The sequence below is a fragment of the Tinamus guttatus genome, unplaced genomic scaffold (genome assembly GCF_059628265.1).
Source record: "Tinamus guttatus ecotype Peru unplaced genomic scaffold, ASM5962826v1 Tinamus_guttatus_pri_ptg000079l, whole genome shotgun sequence".
Lineage (NCBI taxonomy): Eukaryota > Metazoa > Chordata > Aves > Tinamiformes > Tinamidae > Tinamus > Tinamus guttatus.
The window spans coordinates 4,354,819-4,380,859 of record NW_028288613.1 but is presented as its reverse complement, the minus strand read 5'-3'; the positions used below and the strand labels follow the sequence as shown (position 1 = coordinate 4,380,859).

Here is a 26,041-nt window from a genome sequence, read left to right as displayed (position 1 = left end):
CTCAGGTCTTCTCAGGCAGTGACTTTTCCTAAAATCAATAATATTTCAATTTTTATGAGATATGAACTTCTGAAGATTTATGTTTGGCACCTGTGCAATACGATATATTGATTTTTACAGAGCTTTGGAGGAGGGTGAATTGCCAAGTAAAGGTCTCTACAGAAAGTCTCCCTTGATTCTGAGATGTGTCCTTGAGCCATGAGAAGCCATTCTTGAAAGACAGGTCCAGAGTGGACGCTGAGATACTTTTACTATAACAGAACTAAAGTGTTTGGTTGACATGCATTGCTGTCACATGGAGTCCATCCAGCATACACCTCTTCTTCCTCTCTGACAGTTCTTCTCCCATATCAGACATCTAACAACATTCCCATTTCTTTCAGGTCTTCCAGTGACCCTTATCATTGACCCAAATCTCTCCCTCACCAACTCTTTCTTTTCTTGAAGAATCTTGACAATTTATTCACAGACAACTCACACACTCTGAAATGATTTTTGCCCCACTATCTGATGCAGAAAATCAGTGCACTCTTACATTCTTAACTCTCCAGCTCATTATTTTGCTGAAATTGTCAGTGCTTTATCTTTACACTTTCCTAAAACCTTTCTTCTTACCTTCAGCTACCTTAATGTAACTCTTAATGAATCTGCCCTTAATGAAATGGGGCATTTCATTTATCCCTTGCTTTTCTGAGGTCAAGAAAATGGATAGAAAACTTAAAATATTACTGAGTAAAAATAGAGGACAAGCAAAATATAATGAAAATCAGTGAGGTTAGCGATGGCTTGGGATCTTGCAGAACTGACCTGCAAGATGTTGTTGATCTGCAAGGTGTTGTTCTTAGATGGTGGCAAACAAAAAGGAACAAAAACAATTCTCTTATTTCCCCGAACAGTGAGCTATGTTTTGAGACAAGATTTTGACAGAGGAATTTGAGTATTAAACGGTTAGCTTAAGATTGTATCGGGTCATGTACTCTGTCTCAAGAGCAGCTTAAAATGGTTTTAAGCCTGACACTGTGTTTCAAGGGCAGATTTCTTCAGATGAGAGTTGGAGAGGACACCAGCTGCGGGCAGCTTCTTGAGTCTTCCCTTTCACAAATTCAGTTGTGATTAATGAGAAAAAAGGAAAGAAAGAAAGAAAGAAAAGAAAAGCAGGACTTTGACACCTTTTGTAACAAACTGACACCACAGCATTTCAGAACACCTGGCACTAGGATTTTGCCAACTTTGGCCATCTTAGTGGCATCTTTTCCACAATTTTTAGTATTTTATACAAAACATTTTGTGTATTTTGTCACAAAAAAGTAACAAGGAACTAACAGCCATATCTACTTTGAAGAGCAGCAAGGCCCGCCAACAGCAGGGCCTATGTGAGCTACAACTGGAGACTCTTGAGCTATTTGCCCCAGGCCCTCTCAGCAACGCTGTGCATGGAGGAACTGGCATGGCCTCCCGCAGGTCGTTACGAACAGTGGCATTCCCACCTTTTTTTCGCTTTGAGCGTATAAAATAGAGGGAGAAGGCGGTGCTTGCCGCCTGCCCTTGTGTTTACCGGGCATCGTGTTTGTCAGGGATCATGGAAAACACCCCGAAAAGCCGCGGGGGCGGCGGCGCGGAACGGGCGTTGCGGGGCCGCGGGGCGCAGCCGGAGCCCGGCGGCGCGGACCGGCGCGGCGCGGCCGGGCGGCGCTTCCTGCGCGGCGGCGGCGGCGGGCAGGGCCGCCGGGCGCCATGCAGCCCTTCACGGTGAACATCAAGCTGGCGGCGCGGACCCTCACGGGCGCCCTCAGCGCGCACAACAGGGGCGCCGCGGACTGGTGAGGAGCCGGGCAGGGGGCCGGGGGGTGGCGGGCAGCGGGGGCCCCGAGGCCGCCTCCTCGCCTCCCTCGCGCTGGTGCTGCTGAGTCGGAGAAATTAAAATGTTTGGAACGGGGAGCTCTCATTCTGGCAGCGCGCCCAGCAGTGAACGTGGCCTAGAGCCCTCCCGTCCGTGTGGACGCTTGGGTTTCCTTCCTGGACTCTGCTCCCGTGCTTGGGCCTCCCTGTCGCTTTATGATTGTCGACACCAGCTGTGTTAATCCACCCCGTGAGGTCAAACAGCCCATGATTTCTACAAACTGTAATGCGTAGTCTCAAAAATAAAATGAAAGAGTGTTTTATTATCAGTCTGTTCATTGTAAAAGTCAGGGTTGCAAGGGGTGTCTATAGGTGGGCACAAAGAGATGCTCTGGGGCTTCCTAGGGTCACAACGGCAAGTGTTGCAGCAGATGGTCCTGGAATTGCGATTCACAGGGCTTTGGGGTTTTATGTTACTGTGTGATATTTGTGTTAGTAATATGAAATCATCCTACAAAAAAAAAAGAAAAAAAAAGGTGTTGTTAAGGGTGTTTTGTTAATTTTTGACCGTTTGATGATCTTGCATGCTGTTCCAGGGGATGGCAGGGTTTGATTGCATATGGATGTCATTCCCTTGTGCTGGTAGTTGATGCCAATACTGCTCAGACTTTGCAAGTTCTGGAAAGACACAAAGCTAACGTTGTCAAGGTGAGATATATGCTTTAAGGTATATTATCTGGTTATGCTATGTGAAGTGTTATTCTAAATCGCTGTAAGTACTTGATGTTATATAGAGCTTGTCTGTTATAAAACACCAGTATTTTAAATGATCTCTTTTATGGCTAAATCAGTTTTAGCTGATATTGTAGTATAGATAAGTAGAAATATGCTTGATGGTGTTGTAGGACAGAGAAAAAGGTTCCAAGAAACCCATCATTCACTAAGAAAGTTTCTTTAACTTTCTTCTGTTTTGCCTATAAATGGCAACCAAAACTCTGGCCTCTTTGTTATAGCCATAAAAAATATAGATAAAATTTTATGTTAAGTGTAAGAGAAACACTTTCATTTGCTGATCCCCAACTTGCAATGGCATCAGCGAGAGTGTTTAACTTTGGATCAAGTGTGGAACAGGATGCATTTCTTTAATAAATCATTTGTTTGAGCGTGGAGTGTGACTGGTTCAGAAAGAGCTTAGGGCAGTGTTTGATTTAATGTTAAGTAGCTCTTAGTTTAGATGCCATGGCAGTAAAATATGATCAGATGTATCGGTGATGCCCAGTCTTTGGAAAACTGCTAATACTTAGAAATTCTGTAGGACAATTTTAATAATTGTTGAGGGGAAATACAGATCTTATCCTGTTCTTCTGTGGTCTTCATAAAGTTCTACACAGGTTCTTGGATTGCAGATGCTCTTTTTCCATGGTCTGTGAACAGCCAGAGTAGAGCAGAGTAGGGGCTGTGTCTCGTCTGCAATTCTTATGTAGGAGAGTTGTTTTATCGTTTCTGTAGGAACAACTTCTTGTGCCTGTATCAGAGGAAAGATGTTAGTCACCTCACTGTACAGAAATTCTGTTTTTGGATAAATATGAAGCTAAATTAAAATGGATAGTTTGAGTCTTCTATCTCCAATAGGTAATATTTTATAAGGCAAAATAGAGTAGACTTCAGAACAATTAACAGAATAGGATTGTCACTCTAGCTTGTTTAGGAGGAATCTTACAGTTGTTTACAGCAGAAATGAATTTTGAGAATTAAATTTCAGAATAGAACCTTAATATAAATTTTTAGCTTTGTGTATTGTAACATTGCTTTGAATGTATAGCACGTGTTGCCAGTATGTACAGTCTATTCAGAGGTAACTTACCTGATTCTCATTAAGAGGAGGTTATTTAGAGTTACCACAGAGCACAGGTGTGTACATGACCACTTCCCTGGAGTAAATGGCACTATGTGAATCTGTGTTTGCTTCCCTTGACACCTTGTTTGGTTAAGTATGTCCTTGGCCTTAGTTATCCTCAGGCTAGCCTTTACAGCCCATCACTGCCTGCAATTAAAAAGCAAATAAATAAACAATTGTTTCATAATCCCACTGCATTCCGTTTAATTATTTTTTTTTAAATACTCCTCTTCTTTGGCTTGCTAACTTTGTCTGGAATAAGTAATGTTCTCACTGAAAGTTCCTTTTGTCAGTCAGGATGGAGAGGCAATGATCAACACAGTGAGATAATCAGCCCTTCTAGGAGGGAATTGTGTGTGGGATTCTGGTGGAGTGCGACGGGAAGGAGGGCTTAGGTTGTTAGAGCTGCACGTGCTCTGCTTAAAACCACTCAGTTCTTACTGTACATAACTGCTGGCAGCTCCACCCCTGGGAACTGAGGTTTTCCCAGCTTGGTATTAGTTTGGAAGCGATATCTATTTATCTGAGGAAGAAATCATTCGTTCATTTCTGCTATTCTATACATTTTTTTTTTTAATATTATACTTGCCCAATTCATGTGAAGGTGCCCTCACAGATTTTCTGGCCTTTTTATTTGTTTGCCTTTAACAGCAGGAAGCAGGAATTACAAAGCTAAAGTTTACAGATAGAGGAGACTCACCCAGGAATTCTTTTCTGGCTACTGTGATAGAAATATGCCTGAGCTTAATAGTTAGAAGTCATTTAAGAGTGCTTACTGTGCGTATGTACATATGTAATGTTTTATTTCAAGTATTCAGCTATGCTTTTTGAAGTGCATCCTGGTCATAGCAGAGGTAGATGGGTAGCAAGAGAGTGGCTAGTTTCCTGTCCAGCTATCACTCGCAAATCCATTTTTTTCAAAGTAGTGCTGCCTAATGATAATTCTTAAATATTTGCTGTCCCAGGTACCGTTACCAGTTAATTAGCCTTTGACCAGTTTTCGTTTGTATCTTCAGGTTAAATGGGCTAAAGAAAACTACCATCACAATGTTGGCTCTCCATATTCTTTACGTTTAGCTTCTGCTGATGCTTCTGGAAAAATAATTGTTTGGGATGTAGCAACTGGAACAGCTCGCTGTGAAATACAAGAACATGCAAAGCCAATTCAAGGTAATGATAATCTACAGAGTTTATATGGAAGTTACTTTAGGGAGCCTATTGTATAAATCCATCAGCTGGGATTTATGCGCAGTTCTGCCACTGAATTTTACTTTAGGGGTTATGTAGCTTCTGTATGTTTATTTCCTCATTCTCTGTGTAAGACTTAGCATCTCCCAAAGTGATGCTGTGTTAATTCTTTGTAATATTTTCCAGGTTCTTTTGACAGAAAGTTGCAAACCATTTTCATTAACGTTATTGACTGAAATCATACTATTAAGTGTTGGGTACCTCTTCCTGTTTTACAATTGGAATTCTAGTGCAGCTTGCACTCCATCTGAACATTAATGCTATTTGTATACGTGTAGTGTCTTTACAGCATAACATCGCTGTAAGTTAGAGGTTTTTTTGAAATTTTTTAAATGATTCATTGCTGCCGGCTGACCATACTAGCTTGATACCATAAATCTGCAATGTAAACATAGAGTTTTTTTTCTGGGCATCTGTCCAATTAACTGCTTATAGGAACAGTATTGATTCTCTATGCGTAGATAGCAATAATAGAGAATAAATGTGAAGGATTAACAATTGAACAGTCAAGAGAAAGGGGAAATTTGGTGTGGATGCATATGATTTTTACTTTCATTTGAGAAAATAGCTTAGTATAAGTGGCATTTGCTTCTTATGTTTCTGCTTTATATATGGTAGTCCAGTGCAACAGGGAGGGTCTGGAAAATACCCAGGAAACTCTACCCAAACAGTTCTGGGGAGCTGGATGTTTTAAGAATCTTTATCTTGTTTGCATAAAAAAAAGACTAATTCAGTAATTTTCAGCATATCCTGGTTTTTAAAAATGTACACATTTCACAAAATTTGAGGGAAGTAGGAATGAAATGGAAAAAGAAACTAAGCATTTGAAATCTGACTGCAGTGCCAGGCAAAACTTAATGTAATCATAATTGGACTGAAAGGGCAGGGAATAGAAAATTTAGCCACTTTAACACAACTAAGAGAAGATGAGAAAGGAATAGTATTTCTCCTGGCTTTCATTTATGTTCGTCTGTTAGTGAGGTGAATGTGTTGCATTAATTATGGTACATTAGTTAGCAGTACAGTTAGAAATTACAGTAATGGAGTCAAAAGATGTGGACTTTCTTCCTAGTAACCTCAGGTAGCCATTATCATGTTTATTATAGCCTTAATTGGTGCAGTTTGTAGTTGATTGTACTACTGTTGCAACACTTGATTTTGCAGGGAGGGACTTGTGCAAAAGCACATTCCTGTGTAGCTGAAACATTGTATTAGCAACATGTCTACAAATTATTTCTGAATTTAGAGTACCTTTCTTTAGTGGAAAAAAAAATCTAAGAATAATATATGGTTCATTTGGTCTCTTTTTAAAAGCTTAACATCACCTTTGCATTTTTATATTATTTTGAATTCGAACACCTGAAAACCCACTTATCAAATTAGTTTTTTACATTATACTTCTGTTTTTATAAACCTTGTGAAAGTAGGTGTTATGCACTGCCTGTAAGTCATATAGTAGGACACTGAATATTTATTGTGCCTTGGAGTGCAGTAAATTTTACTAGCATTTTCTTGTGTTACAAGTTGTTTTTCTGTCCCTGACACTGAGTCACTGAATTTCTAAAGAGGTTTTACCTGTGCCACATGAAGGTGTTTTTTGTTTTTTCACATTTGCAGACCTCATGGGAGCCTTTCAGTCTGCCCTTCTATTGGGTAGAGAAACAAAGTCAATAAGCAACAACTAAAATTCCGTTGTACAGCCACTTTTATTTTACTTTTGAACTCGGTACTCTCTGTTAAAACTACTTGGAGTATACATTTTCTTCTTTGTCTAGTGCTGACACCATTTTAATTTTTAAGTGTTAATTTGGGGTCTTGTATTGTTCTGTTCATTGGTACCCCATGATGGTTCTACTTAGTACAGTGTGTTGTTGCATATAGAAATTTCCTGGCTGAAAAAAGAAAATGAATCCTTCTGCTGGGGTGTGGGTTTTGCACATGTGTGTGGGCATGGATAATCCACTGCATTCTTACTTGTTGTAAATGTAAATTTAGGGAACAAAAGGAAGTTGTATTTTAGAATCAAGAAATGAAAACATGATGTTCATAAGTGAGTATTTGTTTCTTTAAAAATAAGGTGTTACAGAAAAAGAATAATTCTAAAATAGGTCTTTCTTTTAATAAATTCAAAGCTGACTTTTTTCCTCCTTTGTCTTGACAGACATGCAGTGGTTGTGGAATCAAGATGCCTCTAGAGATCTACTTCTTGCAGTTCATCCACCTAACTATATTGTACTGTGGAATGCAGATACAGGCACCAAACTTTGGAAGAAAAGTTATGCAGAAAATATTCTGTCTTTTTCATTTGACCCCTTTGATCCATCACACTTAGCTTGTAAGTTTATACAATATTAAGAAAGGACAATTTTAGTACAGTGGGCTAATTTCTGCAGGGGCAGAAATAAAAACAAACGAACAAAAAACTATTTCATGTTGTCAAGAATCATGGGTACTTATATTAGTACCATTAATTCATTACATTAGTACTGTTAGCTGGAGCTGAACTTTAAGGGGAGGGAAAACAGAGTTACTCTAAGAAATATAGCCAGAGAGTTTACAAGAGCTTGGTATGAACTGAATACGTGTGACCAGGAGGAAAAAGTACTAGGTAAGAGAGCGGTATTGAGATTTAGTAGTGGATTAGAATTAATAATGTCATTAATTCCAGGAAGAATTCACGTGGCAAGACAGAGGAGTCTTTCATTCCTACTGGGTTGAAAGATGCTTCTGAGTGGGCATTGGTAGGGAAGACAAATGAAAGATCTGAAAAGAAATGATTGAGATCTTTATAAAAGTGGAAGCCATGCGAAGAGCAAGCTGGAGGAAGCCAAGTACAGAAAGCCCTGTTAAACTGCCCTAACAAGCTGCAGAAGACTTGGGGATGCTGAGAAAGAAAATCCAGGTTGATTAAAGTAGACCAAGGATGCATTGCGTCTTTGACATAAAGGATTTATTTTTAAGGCACTGTTACCTTCAGTTTCAGAAGCAATTTAGGTGCCAAGAAAGGTGCGGTGTGTTTTTAGTCACGTTTTCGCAGAAATAAAGTAAGGAGAAGTAATGAGAATGGCCATTTTATTCGTTAGCTTAGTTTAATCGCTCCTAATTTGCAATGAGATAATGTGTGGAATCGAGGCTTTATATTTGTCATTTTTTTAATCTGCTATTCAGAAAGGAAAAGACAGCTTAACTAAACTAAATCTTTATGCTGTCACATATATGACAATGATTTTAATGATCCTTTGGGCAGTTCTCTGTATGAGAACAGAAATGATGATATAGCTGGTGTCAGCAATTCTGCTGCACTGTGTAGCTTAGCGAAGAATAGTTGAAAACAGTGATTCACTGTACAAAACAGATACGAAAGGACAAGAAAAAGGTTTCTGCCAATAATCTCACACTATTTTTTTTAGTATAGACTTAACTTTGAAAAAGTTTTGTGGATTTTCATGAATTGTAGTAGACCATCTGCTGCTGTTTTGGTAAAAGGGGTTTGCTAGCTAGAATTGTGACTTTTCCATCTAATAGGCTACTATTAAAGCAGCCCTTATCATTTCCCCACACCAAAGTTGCCTTAAAATAAAATTCCAGACAAATTTGCATATTACAATAGATAATCAAATAGATGAAATTGCATTTTGCTATAATAAAACCTGTTTTTCTTGGTACAGTGCTCACCAGTGAGGGAATAGTGTTCATCTCCGACTTCTCTCCTTCCAAAGCTCCAGCCAGCTCGGGAAAGAAGGTCTACATCTCCAGTCCCCATTCTAGTCCTTCTCACAACAAACTGGCTCCTGCTACAGGGGCCAAAAAAGCCCTTGATAAAGTGAAAATTTTAATTAGTAATGAAAAACCAAGGTAGGTTACAAATATTTCCTCTCAGATTGTTTTATACCTTTGTATTCTGTAGATATTAGATTAAATATTATGCGATAATTTGTAAAAGATCCTATTGGGTTAGGAGGCCATTATGTAAGGGTATGATATTGACAGTCATTCTTTGAGTTCTGTTTGGAAAAAGTGACTGTATTATCCCAACATGTTTTGAGTAAGTGGATGGCCTAACAGTTAGCTAACAGAGTCATGCAAATGTAAATCCAGAAGCACCTTTTTGGCTGGGAAAGGTAGAGGGTCTGGGGAGGGGTAGTGGGGAATGAAAAAGGACTAACAGTTTGTTTCAGTTGTGGAACGAGGAAGGGAAAAAGTAAGAGAACTGAAAATTAGTAGTAGTACCTGAGAATAGTTCTGTCACCCTGATGCTATGTGATGTTGCAATAGGCTTTTTAGATTTAATAAAATATAAATAAAATAAGAATTTAAACATATGTACTGTGTTTGTGTATTTTATGACTTTTTAAAACTAAATTCGCTGCAAGCATGAATATTTTTTAGGAATTATGCACATAAGTGATCTAGATAATTATTGATTTTTCCTCTTGCACTTTCCATTTATGCCCTTAAAGTATTTCTCAAATCAGTGTCTCTGAAAAACTGATCAAACTGTATCAGCTGTCAGCACTTAACAACAAACTTATGTGTATTTGAAATTTATGCTGTTTAAATTGTGAACAGAGCAGAAGACTCGATGACATGTCATTCTGTAGTCATTTAATAAAAAGTGAATTTTATACTAAGCTGAAGGGCATAATCTTATTTTTTTGTGGTTTATTATGCCTCACTTGTTCTGTATTGGACAGAACACCTGATTTCCAAATATTAAGCTAGTACCTATGCTTCTGCAACATTATATATTTTGAGTAATAACAGCAAACCAGTAAGTGCAGGTAAAGCAGCAATGTATTTTTATGCATTCTTCAGATTGCATTTTAAATTGTGTATTAATTTTGCTAAGGATATGAGAGTAATCTCTTTCTCCCCTTTTTTCCCCTCTGCAACAGCACATAAGCTAGAACGGGAGAAAGGGGATGAAAAATTGTAGCAGCAGTGATTTGTCTGATTTTGCCTTATTTTAAGGAAGCTTTGAGAAAAGAGGCGCAGGAGATTCAGGAAAGTGATTACAAAACATAAGTTAACTCAAACTCATGAAACAAGAGGCAAGATGTAAAGTAATATGTACAATAATATAAACGTTGAAATCAACAGTATGTGTTAGGGTAGTTTCCCATGGATTAATGGGAATTAAATGCCTGGCAGCTGGAATTGTTCATCATTTAATCGCACAATATTTGAGATGTGTAAGAATTACACTTGTTTTGTTTGAAGCACATATTATTTTAAAAATGATACTATAATCTTTTTTGAACCGAAGTTAGAAGTGTGTTTTGAAGATTTTGAAGATCAGTGCTGCTTTGCAGGACCATAGCAATTAAATGTTTTTTTGCAGCTCAAAATAAGAAATATTGCAGGAATTTGATTTTCAATTTAGAGTATTTGTTAATACAGAAACTGTACTAAAGGTATTCCTCATTTTGGGGTTACTTAAATTTTATCTTTGGTATATTACAGTGCTGAATCTGTTACGCTCAACGATTGTCTTCAATTATCATACTTGCCTTCCAAAAGAAATTACATGTTGTTACTCTATCCCAGAGAAATTTTGATTCTTGACTTGGAAGTGAATCAGACGGTGGGTGTGATTGCAATTGAAAGAACGGGTGTGCCTTTCCTCCAGGTAATAGAAATATCTGATCCCGTATGTGCTAGTGACATTATTAGTTGATAGGATAGTTTCAGTTACTTGATCACAGAAGGTTCCTTGAAAAAAAACTGTTGTGCTGAATTCACTAAATTCTTGGATTTTTCATGAATATTTGGCTGCATTTTGAGCAATGCAGTGTCATCTCCAAGTTTTACAAAGAGCTGTACTTTTTTTCCATACTATACCATTGTGTACTTTACTGCTTGATTAGTTTTAGGAATAAGGTTAAGAAAGTTGTATTTGACAACATAAGATAAAAAATCTAACTGAAATTATTTTTGTGAAGTATAGAAAGATATGGACCTGTTGCCTTTTTTTCTTTTTTTATTCTTTTTACATCAGTTTTTAAGTTTGTCCTCATCATCAGTAATGCTGCTAAGCAGGTGATGAAGTTCCTGATGACCATGAGGTCCATTTACATGGCAAAGGATGCAATTTTAATAACGAAGTACAATGTGGTATCTGTTTACACAGGTAATCCCTTGCTTTCAGCGTGATGGGTTATTTTGCCTACATGAAAATGGCTGTATAACTTTAAGAGTTCGGAGACCTACCTGCTGTATAACTGGAACTCCAAATGAAGAGCCAGGTAAGTCAGGTGTTAAAAATGGCCAGAAATGAACTTTGAGGCATTTCAGTTGCTTAGCACCAGTATTCAGACCTGTTGCTTCAGGTTTGAAGGCATCAACCATCACGCCTTGTTTAGCATGGTGAATTAACAGCACTTCCAGTGTTTTTTCGCTTAAGCAAATTCATTGAATGTATACTGCATTTTCCCCAAATTCTCCTCGGGTTCTTTTATGTGTAAGGTAAAATAAGACATGAATATCCTGAAAGTCTTTTAATTACTGAATATATTATTGTATTGTAAAATGACTTAATAATCAGGTATGCAAGAAAATTTTAGATATAAAGTGATTTATTTGTTCTTTTTATCTTTGGGGAAAAATGTACTTTACTGCCAACCAGAAAGCTTTATGGAAATCATTTCGTCTGAAGAATTGATTCTGGAACTACTTTCTTTCTATTGACTTAAGTCTACATTAACTTCTGAACTATTAAGGCTTTATCTTTTTTTATGGAATATTACTAAGAGTGATTTCTAAATATATGTATTTAAGAGGATTGTAAAAGAAGTCTAAAAATATTTCTCTACATGTATAGTTAAGGAGACAATAAAAGGTGACAAAAGCAATTCTGTAAATGTCAAATACATTGTGAGAATATGTATTTCTATTAATTACTTTTTTTTGGATGAAGTCAGTAATTCAGCAATTTTTAGTGAGCTACAATGTTATTTGCTTCCACTTTTTACCAGTAAGTCAATGAGTTTTGGACTGGGGAGAGAAGATGCAGTTTCTATTCAGAGGTAATATAGTAACTTTTTAGATTTTGTGTGATCCAAGTGGAAGAAGCCACTATAAAGACAGAATTGCTTTGGAGGCCTCTCCAGAGCCACGCTTTGAGTACAGGAAAATTGGCAGTATCTACTCTTGGATTTTTTTCTCTTGAGTAGTCCACAGGATGTGATTTCAACGAAAGGACTCGGTCCATGTACCTGTTTCCCTCTGAGCATCCATCTCCTTGCATGTTTTCTGTTCTAACTGGCTCGTGTGGCCCATTGATGTTGCAGATGCCGACCCAGTTCAGGAGCTGATTTACGATTTAAGAAGTCAGTGTGATGCAATTAGAGTAACAAAAACCGTTCGGCCCTTCAGCATGGTGTGTTGCCCAGTGAATGAGAATTCTGCGGCTCTCATAGTCAGCGATGGCAGGGTAATGATCTGGGAATTAAAATCCAACGTTTCTGGCAGAAATGTGCGGAGCAGGTAATGGGGATTTGTTTTTCTCATCAAAGCCTTCATCAGCTATATATCATCAGCTATTCCAGAGACACTTGTTATTATATTCCAAAAGTAGCAATGTTTGTTCTGCTTATGTGTATGATAGTGTGGATGTGCTGAACATATGTCTGAAAAGAAGATGAAATATATCTTCCAGAGGGATTAGTATTTGCTTTTCTCCATGTAAAAATAATCTCTTGCTAAGTGGATGCGTAATGAAACAATAGATAGAAGAAATATTCACAGGGAACGTTTTTTCTTATTTGTCTTACTTCAGACTATAATTTTCCACAGGACTGGAGCCATCAATCATCAATTGGAATTTAAATCATACAAAAAGGAGCCTGAAAAATCAGTCTGGATATTCCTCGATTTTTAGTAGGAAAAAGATACCTAGATAGCACTCGCCTTCCCTTGAGCTTGACACTGAGCAATATGAGGCTGCAGAGCAGCTGGCTGGGATATGGTGGTGTAAACAATTAATATATCTTGTATCCAAAGCATTTAGTGTTTTAGATTTTTGAGCAAGTCCCTAAAAATGTTAAGTGAGATAGTATATATAATTCTTTGAACCTTCAGTGTACTAAGGTCAATAAACACATAGCTATGTAATAAAATAAATTGCTTACTTGCATAAAAGAAATATAAAATTTGTGTTACGTTTTTAAATGCCAGAAATAGCAGATTTTCAACATAGCTCCTTTTGTTGCTCATCCGCGATTTAACTTTTTTATTGTTGGTGTTCCCAGAAGTACTATTAGCTGGAATCTTTGTGATGCATATCCAAGAGTGCTGTTTATGATCCGTGTGTTGCTAGGTTTTATTCCTTGAATTCTTTAAGTACATTTCTAAAACATTGTTTTTCGTTGTGATCATGTAACTAGGAATAATGGAATAAAATAAGTAGTACTGGGTCTAGAGGATTCCCAAATAAGTGTGGGTTATGCTGAAAACTAAAGAATACTTCTCGTCGACACAGAATTTTTAAGGCATTTTTAGGAGTCTTCCTCCTTTGGCTCTTGTTTTTGATGAATTTGTTTTGATCTTGCTTAAAATTTGAACACAGAATTTAAGGAAATTTAAGGGAAGTGGGAATTTAAGGAAAAAGGCCTTCTATGTACCTTAACCTGGTGCATTCCATTGTTTCTGATGGTCGCCTAGCTATGTCCTTAGTCCAGTAACATTATGGTCAAGGCTGCAGGGCCTGTTTGAGTCCCTTTCAGCTGGAGATTGCATTGGAATTCCAGATGCAGTTAGTAGGAAAAAATACCCCCAAACTGAGGCCTAGATACCTGACAAGAGTACAAACACAGGTAATGTAGGTTTCTGCTGTACCTTTGTACACATTTCATCTGTTGTGTGGCAGGCGTTGCTCCAGTGTTGGGCTTCATTATCTGAATCCTATCTAGGAAGCCCTCTTCTGAGCAGAACTTCCGGAATTTGTGTTCTTAAATATCTAAATATTTCTGATTAGCTGTATCCATTATTGTGGCTATAAATATGAATAAGTTATGTATTTAAACGGCTTCTTTCAGTGCTTGGGTGCACTTATTCATAAGAAAAAAAAAACATAAATTCATTTTTCATGTGTAATAAAGTCATATGCAAGTTTGGTAATAGTTCTGAATCGCATCTGTTTTCTTGTGGTAGAGTTGTTTACAGCAAGTGATGCAGGAAGTGATCTTTCAAAATGATTTTGCAAGTAATAAGCAGTGGGAATGCTGAGAACAATATAGGAAATCTCTAAATTGAGGACTTGAGTCAATTTGCATTAGGAACTCATTTTCTTTCTCTTGCAGCAGTTCAAGTGCGTCGCCTTTGTATTCCCCTGTTTCATTCTGTGGAATTCCTGTAGGAACATTCCAAAATAAACTTCCAGATCTTTCATTAGACAACATGATAGGTAAGGATTTCTTACAATAATACTCCAGTTATTAATTTTTAAGAGATGCAGTGTTTCAGAAATCTTAGCTTACTTGAGACTATTTATGTTAGATTTATTTTCTATGTGATTTTAGTAGCAATTACAAAGAAAAAGTAGTAATTCCTGCTTGCTAAAGAAATTATTGATTATCCTTTTTTTGTTGTTGAGAGCTATTGTTCAGAGTTCATGTGCTGTAAGAGGAAAATGTAATTCAGATTGGAATTTGGCCAAGAATCCAAAGAAATGAATTCCTTTTTTTTTTTTTAAAAAAAAAAAGTTATCCTAAATGGATGAAGACAGTTTAACTGATGTATTCCAGGCCTTTGTGAAAACTAGGTAACAACTAATACTTCAATACAGAGAAATGTTCCATAGAGAAGTTCCGTGCAGATAATTATGTACTGAAATTGATTTTTATTGGAAAAATGTCTAGTGCTTCTCAGAGGTGCCAAGGAACAGATTTAGATTTGCTGTTGATAAGTTGTCTGTGTTGCTGGTGCAGGCTTACCAACAGGAGATGTTATTATACGCTTAATCTCCCCTGTTTAAAGATTAAGTGATTTTTCTGTTATCTGAAATTTCTGTAGTCATTTGTATCATTGATGTTGTCAATTTGTGGACTGATGTTGTCAATTTGTACCATACATCACATGAACTGGTACAATTGACTGCAGCACATCTTTCATGTGTCACCTGAGCAAACTTCATTCTTAATCTTTAGCAGTGGACCACTCAGTTTTGCTTCTTGGAATTATATCTACATGAGTCTTTGAATTGATCTTACAATTTTAAAGTGTTTCTAACTTAGGAAAAAAAAAGGAGGAGAGGAAACAAGTAGGAAATACCCTTGGATGCTGGAAGAATACTGAAACAATTGTAGTTTATTTCTTTGTATTTGCATTTATTTATTTATTTACTTCTGCCTTTTTAGCTTTAGAAATGAAAGTTGTTACAGGAGAGATCACTAGCTGAAGTGCAGTGTTAGGAAGAGTTCCATCATACCTAGTTCAGTAGGAGGGAATGCCTCCTTAATTGAACATTGCTAATTTATATGTTAGGTTATTGCAATCCTTATTTTTTAACCTCTGTGTCTGATAACTTTTTATGAGCTATGAGATTAAAATGTAATACTAACAGGAGCTTTAATTTTTAAAGCAGGGCAAGGCACAGCTGCTGCAGAAGAGCAGTCAAAATGTCCTTTTCTGCAAGAAGTACACCTGAAATTTCTGCTGACTGGGCTTCTTTCAGGACTTCCCTTGCCTCCGTTTGCTATCCGCATGTGCCCACCTCTTACGACCAAAAACATTAAGCAATACGAGCCACTCCTTGCTGTTGGTAAGTCTCTTGAATAGTTTATTGATTACTCTGAAGGTTTTGTATTCTGGGTTAAATTCCACAGTTACTAGAACAAAATACGTTTGTATTGTTTGAGTGTGTGTAACTGCTCCCTGCGACCTTGCTATTAGGTTTCATCTAAGATGGTCTTCTAAGATAGTCTTTCTATTCTATTCTTTTTTCCTCTGCCTTTAGCTCAAGGCCTGAAACATGGCCTGAAATATTGTATTATACTAGCTACTTTATATATATATCCCATCATTTGCTATAATTTTGGTCCGTTTTTAGTGCTCATCGTTTTCTGCTCTCTCTTCACTCTAGACATCAATAAACATGTGATTCCGCAGCTTTACTTCCCTAGAATAAGTGTATGAAATAGAGGTTACACATTTGGGCTCCGCAGGAGCTCCTAAGCTCCTCGTGAGCCTGTCACTGCAGTAATGAGTGTGACACACTAGTGCATGCTTGTACGTGTGCACTTCTTATAACACTTCTATTCCCACTCGGCCCAGTGCCTCATCAGTAGTTGTGAAAGCTCTTGTTACTTGATGCAATGCTACTAGAGCATAACTTTCAATCCTATGGATGTTGCTGGCTGCTGCTACTGTTAGAACAGGTGAAATATAAGGTTAAAAAGCTAGTAAGAGGTACAGAGAGCATTTCCAGCAGTCTGCAGCATTCTGCACTTGAGGTGCCTGAAACTTTGCAGTTCCATTGTTATATTTAGTAAAGTTGATATGGGTATAAAGCAGGACTGTAAGTCTTCCCAGTGTCTATTAGAAAATTATAATTTCAGTGTTCCCCAAAGTTTTTGATCTACTTGTAGCTAACAGCTGCTAGTTTATTGATTTGTTATTTGAAAGAGGTCATTATCTCAGGGATGAGAAAACAGAATTGCTGCAATGATCAGGTAAAATTTACTCACAATTCTCTGCTGGGATTACCCATGAAAATGGTTAATGCTCTTCCTTGAGTAATCAAACTAAAAACACTTCTTTCTCCTGTTATTGGGTATATGGTGAAAATACAAAAAGAATCAACTGATGTTCTAAAGGCCCCACAAATAGATTCAGGAAAATGTCTTGACTCAAACTAATTTAGCTGCCTTCAGAGAACCGCAGAGGGTTTAATTTGTAATTAAACAGTAGAAATTGAAGTGCCTTTTCTAAAATTGCATAATATATACTAGTTAAAGATGAAAAAGAAATAGCTTTAAGTCTTGTATTTTCACTCAAGGATGAAAAAACTGATGTGTATTTTTTTATTTTTTTTAAATCGCTTTTTGTAGGTACAAGTAATGGTTCTGTCTTGGTGTTTAATCTTACAAGTGGACTGTTACACAAAGAGATAAGCATCCATTCCTGTGAAGTCAAGTAAGATTTTAATTCATATTATAATCCTTTTGGGAAATGAAGGAGGAATAAAAAGTACAAGCAACAAGCAATGTGGGTGGCTTATTTCATCGATAGTGACACTCAAGAAAATTGCCTCTTGAATAATCTGCCATAAGGAGTAATATACTGACCATATATAAGCAGTAACTCACTATCAAAACTGGAGTGAAAATTACATTTGAAATATAAATAATTGAGTAAATGAATTGGTTCTGGGCAGTTTGATCTAAGATGTGTATTGGCTGTTTTTGCCTTTGTTGCATTTGTGATGTGATTGGTAGGTATTGTAAGAACAGAATTTTGCTTTCTACTCTAATACATTTGAGTTTTATGCTCGTTTCGTATGATTAACTGTTTACAAGAGGATTTCTCGTCTGTGTTTTCTTATGCAGCCCAAGGGGATACCTAATTCTGCTTTTCCACCTGAATTTTTCATTCGTATGACTATCGCATTCAAAATTAACACCAAGGCTAACACTGCACAGATATAATTAAACTTTTATTAAAACCACTGCTAACGTTTCACACATAGAGATAAAATGTTTTCTTAAGATTAGAACACGTGTGAAATATACTTAGAATTTTTTTTTTATCCATTTATTTGATTTAGGTTATATAGTACTGCAAGTATAGTTAGTGCGGGCTCTTCTCTTTGTAAAAGTTTTGCAACATTTGAGCAATTTCAACAGTACATTGACTTTCCAGGAAATGCCCTTGCATAGCAGGTATTTTTGGAACAGAATTAAAATGACTATGAATTTTGTTTAATGCTCATAGTCAGAAGCAGTCATCTGAGCAAATCATCTAAAGATTTATTTAGTTTCTCAATCCAGCTTTTAATGGTCTCAGTGACTTTCTACATAATTCTGACAAGTTCAAAGGAATGATTTAAGCAGTGTGGAATAATGCATGATAATTTTTAAATTAATATTTATAGAGTGCAACAGTTTTTCTTTCAGTGGGAGTTCTTTGCCTCCAAATGTTGGATTCAGCTTTAATTCATAGTATATCTGCAGGGAGCAACATTATTTTAGTATGTAATTGATAATACCCTAGAACTGTATCTAAATGCCAGCAGAGTTTTATGTGCACTGTGGTTTAAGAACAGAAAATAATATAATTCAGGTCTTTGAATCCTACAATGCAGGCAGCTGTCTTTCACGTGTTACCAACACATGTTGTCTAGGTGCTAGGAATTGTGACTTAAAAACAACAACAGCAACAACCAAAATCTCTGTGAAGCTGCACTGTGATGAGGAGGAGAGGTTTTTCTGTCCTGTGTCTAAGACGGTTCTAAAGAAATAATGGAACAACTAAATAGCAGTCGGTGACAAAATGAAAACTTATTGTTACTCTTGTGTACAAACTATGCAGGTAAATTCTTCTCTGAGTTTAGTTTGGATTTTTATCTGGAGACAGAGGAAAGAAACAGCAGGAGAGCTTCAGAGTATATTGAAGAAAAAGCCAGGCTGGAGTTAGATGCAGGAGTGAGGGGGAAAGCTAGAAGGAGGCTTTAGAAGGTGGGCTGGCTGAGAAAAGCCCCGTGTGGAAGATCAGTCTTTTTTTTTCTTGTTTTTGTTCCTTTAAGTTAGAGAAATGTGATTATTTTGTTTTTTATTACTAAAAAGTCAGATGTGTTTATTACAAAGAGGAATTAAAAAGGTGAAATAACTAATTCTGTTACCTTTTCCCTTTTTTTCTGACTGGAGTAATCTGAATTTTTCATAAGCCAGCGTGGCAAAATGAGTGGTGATAATATGTCTTCAGGATAGAAGGCAGTGCATTTGAGACATGTAATTAAAACATTTGTGATTTAGCTTCTTTTTTAGTTGAAATGATTCTTTCTGAATGCTCTCACTGCTGCTTTGGCTCATTGCTATATAGATAACTATGACTAGAGCAGTGCTGCTTAGTTCTTTACCAATACCCAGCAAGTTCAAAGTAGCAACATGTTTAATTTTTAAACTAAAAATCTTGCTGACTGTAAATTAGAATGTGTATGGCCTGCAGGCAGAACACGACATCTTGCTGGTGTGTTACTGCGCAACATCCATGGGCTAGCAGCCAGATTCAGGCTGGCTCCCCCCTGGGAAGTGCTTTTGCAAACACTTATCACCTCCTTAAAAACGAAAACCCTTTCTCACTTGGAGAATGATGCATGAAAAATATCTACCAGTTCCGCCATGTAGATGTGAGTGAATTTATCTTATTTTTGTTTATTGTTAAATTATGCTTTGCCAGATAAATGCCAGCAGCATTTGCCAGAAATAGACCCATTCTATAAAGCCAGCTGAATGAAACTCTCAATTTTAGGAGATAAGAGTGTCTCTTAGGAGGAAACTTTGCAAAATGGAAATATTGCAATAGGGAAGCCGTTACTTGTTTCCTTCATTAAACCTTGAACCGCTGTTTTCCTTAATTCAGTAAATAAGTACTTTCTTCAGAATCCTTAGCTTATGTGTTTGACAAGGAGAAAAAATACTGTCTCCGGTACAAGCAGATTAGCTAAAATTTCTTTTGGATTATGAATGTTTTAGGATTCTTTATATCTTTATTAATGTTGACAAGTGGCCAGCTGGAAGCAAAGAAACGGCACTTCTCTGGTTAGATCTGAGCTGATGAATGAAACTGAAAAGGATTCGTCTGTTTGAAAGAGAATGCAAAATAACTACCAGGAATAGCAATACATTACAATTATGCTGTATTATTTATAATAAAAATGGAATAATAGATAAAAATCAGATGTTATAAATTGTGTTTTATCCTTCTCAGGATGCTGCCAGTGTTTATAATTATTCACAGACCTGGAACATATCACAGTGCATGCAATCATAATAGAACAACTAAAAAGAAACCTATTATTGTGATTAATAATTTCCATTGAAGTTTATGACTTTTAATAGCTTAAACTAAAAAATAAACAAGATAAATAACGATGTTATTTGTATATGTGAAACATTACAGGTGTGCTTTTTGCTTTGACTGTATAAACTTTATTTAGAGAACTTTTCAGCTTACACTATATTAAGTTGTATCTCATGATAATCAAACTGTTGTTTGTTTGATTGTCCCATGTTTCACATATTTTGCTGCAAAACAGACCATAATTTTGCAAATGATGCAACAGAATAGTCATCTTGGAGATAATTCTTAAATAATCTGTGTCTGAAGGATTTGAGGAAAAAAACAAGTATTTTTTTCCTAAATAAAAATGACCTGTATATTCATTTGTGTAGATATGTATTAGAGCAGTCTTAATTTTCTTTCAGATTAGTTCCTTGATTTGTTTAACAGATAAACCAGTCAAATATTTATGCTAGCACAAACTATGTGCGTGGGAAAAGGGGGAAGGACAAGATTATCTCATTTTGAAATTGTATCCTATCACATCTTTGTGATAGTTTTGTTGTCTGTTTTATCCTACTCAAATGAATTTGCTTCAGACCCATATAAGCTGGCACTGTGTTACGTTAGATTGTAATTTTACATCCTTACAACACAAGCAGATTTTTATTTTGATGCCATGGCATTATCTGAAAGGGGAAAATCTGTGCCCGATTGTGTGCCAGTTGTTTTCTGATGCTTTGGAGGAAAGGTATAGGTTTCCCTTTCCTGATTTTTCTATCTTGGCAGATCTGCGTTATTTCATAGTGCTTCCAGATGACAAATCACTGATTTCATTACGGGTGTGGTTTTAGCCCACAGTAGTGCTGAGCATCTCTGAGGACTTCTGACAAAAGTTGAAGAAAATTTTTCTGTGATCAGGCATGAACCTAATATGTCACTGTAGTCTGAAAAGAGAGCTCTTTTAATTTGAAACATTTCTATTATATGTACATCATGTGTAAAAAGGCATATCTTCTTCTTATGCTAAAATACAGTGTTTCTGCAATTTGTAGAAAACTAGGTCTATGTTTGTTTACCAGTTACATGAAGTCATTACTTTATTTCAAGCTAGGATATCTTGCAGCCATTCAAATGTTTCTGCTAATAAGCTCTCTGTGCTCTCTTCTGATGACAGGGGAATCGAGTGGATAAGCCTGACTGGTTTTCTTTCCTTTGCCACATCAACACCTAACAATTTGGGGCTAGTCAGGAATGAGCTGCAGCTGGTGGACTTACCAACAGGTTAGTATTTCCTGAGAAATCTGTTGAGGAGGTTGACAGATTTGTTGGTGAGTGACAAATACATTTAAAAAAAAATTTTGGTTGTCATAGAGAGAGAGAAAAAAGAAAAAGAAGAATTTAACAGATTTTGGTCTTCTTTATGAAACCACGTAATGTGTTCCAACTGGTGCTTCACTCACCAACTGGAAACAATAAGTTTGTGCAGACATCTGTGCCTTGGCTTCAATAAAAGAATGACCCTCTTTCTTAAAGTCATAGTTTAATACACTTGTGAAACATAGGAAGTCTCTGTGGGTGTTTGAATGCAAAGTGAGGATTTTAATAATAAATTTGTAAACTTTTATGATTGGAAGAGTTAAAATATATATTTTATTATTATTATTTAAATTAATTTACATTCTAATAATACAATGTGTATAACTGGAAAAGTTAAAAATATTTAATTAAAAAATTGGTTGTTGATGGTAAGCCTGACAGTCTGAGCTTGTCTTTTTCAATCACTTAGACCTTATGGCACATGACAAATACATTTTTTGATTGTTAGTTCAATATTTGCACAATACCAAGGAGTTTAATTTGTGCGATTAAAGAGCCCAGAATAGGAAACAATAATGTTGAATTATTTTCCAAAGTGAAAATGTAGAACCATTTAATTTCTGATTGAAGAGTCTTGTTACACATGAATAATTCTCAATTAGGCTTCTTTAATGCTTGTGGAAGACTCAGTGTTTGTATCTCCAGTCCAGAAAAAGTGACTGTTCTTTTACCATGGCAATATTGCAAGGTTTTTTTTTTTTTTTTCCCTTATCTCTTGTTCATTCATTTAACAGAAGATGGGGAGCAAGGAGATGAACTTTGTAAGATGTATTTAATGGAAAATATGGTTTGAACTTTTCACTTAGATTTTAAATCACTATGGAAACATTTATAATCATGAGTGATGAGAAACTCAGGACTTCCTCAGGCAAACAAGTTTCAAATAAATATGAATAATTGATGCTTTAGGTTTATTTTTTTTTAAAAAAATCTCCATTTAAAGCTTACAAGAAAGGCATAAGATTTAACTGAATGAGCATCAGTTCTGCCATGTTAGCCCAACTTCATTTTTTAGGGCCAAGAAATGAGTGCTATTTGCATTCACTTCTTAAATGCTTTGACAAAATTCTTACTTTATTTTCTGAGCTGTTAACAACAAGGAAAAAATATTCTAAGGTGTCTGATCCGTAATGAAGAAAAGGAGCTTTGAGGTTCCCAGGTCATGAGTGCTGCTGTGCTGTCAATAGAGAGTCCTGTCACCTGACTGGTGTAGACAAGTCATTTAGCTGTGAGTGGCCGCAGGAGAGGTATTTTTGAAAACATGTTGCGGAAAGAGAAGAAGCTTGCGTAAAGATGCTGTGATATATTTAATGTATGTAGATCATTCTTTATTTCAGTGTTGTGTGTAACAGCTTTAATTCTGCCAAATTCAAAATTTTGTTTGGAGATTTAAAAAAAAAAATAAAAACACATAGAAACTCTCTGTCTTATCAGAGCTGGTTGTTTTATCTGGAAAGAAAATAATGGTCCCACTAACAGTAGGAGGAGTTAATTGAGGGAAATACTTTCAATTTTTTTCTCATTTTAATGTTAGATTATGACAGAATTCAATTCTTTTACAAAATTTGAAATCTACTCAGGGATTTCTAACTTCAGGAATCAACAATATGTTTCATACTTACTAGTCTTTAAATGGAAACTAATAACTTCCTGAATTTATTTTATACTTTATGTAATGCCGGCTATGCATTGGTCTTAGTAGTTGTGCTATGGAAGTGAGTTGTTTATGAAGTATTAGGCAGTGTAATTTACACTGTGGTTTAAATAACAGTTTAATTACCTTATAGCCCTGCTGAGGCCATATCTGGAGTACCAGGAAATTCCAAGTGAATATAAGGGAATCTTATTAATCTCTAGAAATACAATAAAAACCCTAGCAGTGACTAGGGTTACCTAAGATATGGCAGGCCAGCTAGAGATGTTCTAGTTTAGTTTGGCTGTTTCTGTTTTCTGCCATGTCACTTCTGTGTTCCAGGCAGGAGCATTGCATTTCGTGGGGAGCGAGGTAATGATGAGCCAGCTATTGAAATGATAAAGGTGTCTCATTTGAAGTAAGTAGATTTCTTCATTGTTGTAAATGTGGTTAAGATAGTGCTGAATTTAATAGGATACTGTCCTTAAATTTTCAAAGGTTTTTCTCTATAGTAGAGAAGTAATGGTCTTTAGCTTGAGCAGGATACATTTTGGGAATTATTAGATGATAAGCGATACATGATAGATGATAAATTCAGTTGAGGAGAGTAAATAAAACTAGTTTCTCTGTGTTTTCATGTTACATGTGAAAACTGCTGATGTGTTAGCTCCACACATACAAATCCTGAAGAAAGAACTGACAAGTGGGTTAGAATAAAAGGATCTTTGACTCATTTATCACTGGATTAGGGAAGTAGCATGCACATGGAGTAATCTGTCCAAATTACAGTCTTCATTCAGAACCTGTCATTCTGCTACCATGTGTGGTCATTAACTGAGGGCAAATGTGGCCAAACTGAAGCTGCTGCATCTTTAAATTCCCTCCCTTGTCATCTTGACCATAATTGAGCAGCATCACCAACCTGATAGAAATTTCTGGAAAAAAAAAAACCTTGAGGGAGGACTCTCTTCTGGCAGACTTTTTTGCTATGTAAGCTCTAAAAAATCTCAAGTTTGTGGGATTTGAGCAAAATTAATTTATTTTTCCTCCTCCTAGTTTTTGAGGGGTTCCAAAGCGCTGTTATGAACTTGGTGTATGAAGTAAAATGCTACAGTTAAAATGCAATGGTTACTGTTGATGTAGTAAAGTTTTGTTTATTTTAGGCAGTATCTAGCTGTAGTGTTTAAAGACAAACCCCTGGAAATCTGGGATGTCAGAACATGCACTCTGCTCAGAGAAATGTCAAAAAACTTCCCAGCAGTGACGGCTTTGGTAAGCAATAACATCTGTTTGCTTGCTGTTTGTTAAAGCTAATGTGTTCAGATATCATAATAACATTTTATCACAAAATTGTTCTTTTTTTCTTAATCTGTAGCATGCAAATAAGTGCTTTCACCCTTCCTTTTTCTTTTCTTCATCTGTTATCAAGTAGAGGGAAGAAAAAAGGAAATACTTGGTGAAAAATTGGTCCGCTTCTTGGGAGGCGGGAGGTGAGGAATCAAAGAAGGCCATTTTCAATGAAATCATTATAATTACCAAAAGAATCTCCAATAAATTTAGGGAGTAAAAACTTATATTTTCCATTTTTACAAAGGAATGGTCACCTTCTCATAACTTAAAAAGCTTGAGAAAGAAGCAGCTGGCAGCTCGTGAGGCCATGGCTCGACAGACGGTTGCCTCAGATACTGAAGTCAGCAGCGTAGAGTCCTCTGTTATCAGGTATTTCTGATTACTATTTCATTTCTTGCTGTAATGCATCACTTGTTTTGCACTGCATACTGTTGCTTTATAGAGTGGAATATTTTGAAACTGGCGTTTGGATATGTAGCAGGTTACACAATTTTCTGGGCTTCTTTTAGTAACTAAACAACATAAGAAGGCTTTTAAATGTGGAACTTTGGTTTTACTGCTGAATGAGATAAACAGTGTAGCAAGCAGGACTGCTTGTTAACTGCGTGGTTGTTCAAGTAAAACTTTTTATTTTCCCCTTGAACACTGCCACAAGTATGTAAATGATTTCTTTTCTGGTAAATTACTTTGAAGAAAATGCACATTTTTATGTAACTTCTGTTAATAGTTAGGGAGATTTTAACTTGCAGTTCTGATTTCGGGTAGTGCCTCTGTCTCACTGGGTTCTTTCTAGTTTGTTACAGGAAGCTGAAAGTAAATCTGAGCTGAGCCAGAATATTTCTGCCAGGGAGCACTTTGTGCTTACGGATAATGATGGACAGGTTTATCATCTCACAGTAGAAGGAAACTCAGTAAAAGACAGTGCAAGAATTCCTCCTGATGTGAGTTCCAACTGTCTGTGCTTTACATCTTCTTAGTTGCCATAGAGGGGAAAAAAAACTTTGGGAAAATGCTTTTTAATGGCAAGTGATCACTAAATTCAGTTGCTTGAAATATGAAATAATTTTTTAAATAGAGAAATATTACAGGCTTCATATTTTTCCAGTTTTTCTGGTTTTCTATTTTGAAAATATTGGAATAAATGTTTTTAATGTTTTTTGAAATGCTTGTTTCAGTGTTTGGCCTTATTAATGATGAGATTTTATTTTGCTTTCTAAATATTTCCAGGGAAGTATGGGTAGTATTACATGTATTGCCTGGAAAGGGGATACTTTGGTTCTTGGAGATGTTGATGGGAACTTAAACTTCTGGGACTTGAAAGCTAGAGTATCCAGGTATGAGTGCAAATTCAGTTTGACAAACATAAGCTAAGGATTGCTAGAATGTGTTTATCATTTCTCTTCACTGTGGATGGTTATCTGTTTGGCATTTGGCAAAACAATATAAATATTTCAACATAAAATTTTAAAAATACCTTCGACCTGACAATTCTTTATACTTCCCAGTTTGTTTTCAGCTGATGTGAAGTATTTTATCGAAGTTTTAATAGTAAAAGAGATTTCTCACTATAGTAAATCTGTAATGTTTTCTGATAAAACACTAAATGTTGTAGTATATTTCAGGTATCTAGTCTTTTTTCATGATAGTTTGCATAACCAACTGTGTGTGTGTATAAACGTAGGTACGTATGCACACAT

General features: G+C 36.3%; 1 protein-coding gene across 1 annotated transcript in view; it reads left to right on the top strand.

Moving 5' to 3' along the window:
* The first annotated feature begins 1,734 nt into the window (after nucleotides 1–1,734).
* Nucleotides 1,735–26,041, top strand: part of WDR11 (WD repeat domain 11) — a 36,641-nt gene continuing 12,334 nt past the window's right edge. The window contains exons 1-17 of the mRNA XM_088520071.1: nucleotides 1,735–1,820; nucleotides 2,436–2,547; nucleotides 4,753–4,906; nucleotides 7,146–7,319; nucleotides 8,653–8,839; nucleotides 10,448–10,613; nucleotides 11,115–11,229; nucleotides 12,274–12,469; nucleotides 14,284–14,387; nucleotides 15,564–15,743; nucleotides 17,032–17,116; nucleotides 21,159–21,265; nucleotides 23,337–23,412; nucleotides 24,158–24,266; nucleotides 24,589–24,713; nucleotides 25,138–25,285; nucleotides 25,572–25,678. Coding sequence (XP_088376197.1) covers nucleotides 1,735–1,820; nucleotides 2,436–2,547; nucleotides 4,753–4,906; nucleotides 7,146–7,319; nucleotides 8,653–8,839; nucleotides 10,448–10,613; nucleotides 11,115–11,229; nucleotides 12,274–12,469; nucleotides 14,284–14,387; nucleotides 15,564–15,743; nucleotides 17,032–17,116; nucleotides 21,159–21,265; nucleotides 23,337–23,412; nucleotides 24,158–24,266; nucleotides 24,589–24,713; nucleotides 25,138–25,285; nucleotides 25,572–25,678 — 2,231 coding nt within the window. The remainder of the gene's footprint in view (nucleotides 1,821–2,435; nucleotides 2,548–4,752; nucleotides 4,907–7,145; nucleotides 7,320–8,652; nucleotides 8,840–10,447; nucleotides 10,614–11,114; nucleotides 11,230–12,273; nucleotides 12,470–14,283; nucleotides 14,388–15,563; nucleotides 15,744–17,031; nucleotides 17,117–21,158; nucleotides 21,266–23,336; nucleotides 23,413–24,157; nucleotides 24,267–24,588; nucleotides 24,714–25,137; nucleotides 25,286–25,571; nucleotides 25,679–26,041) is intronic.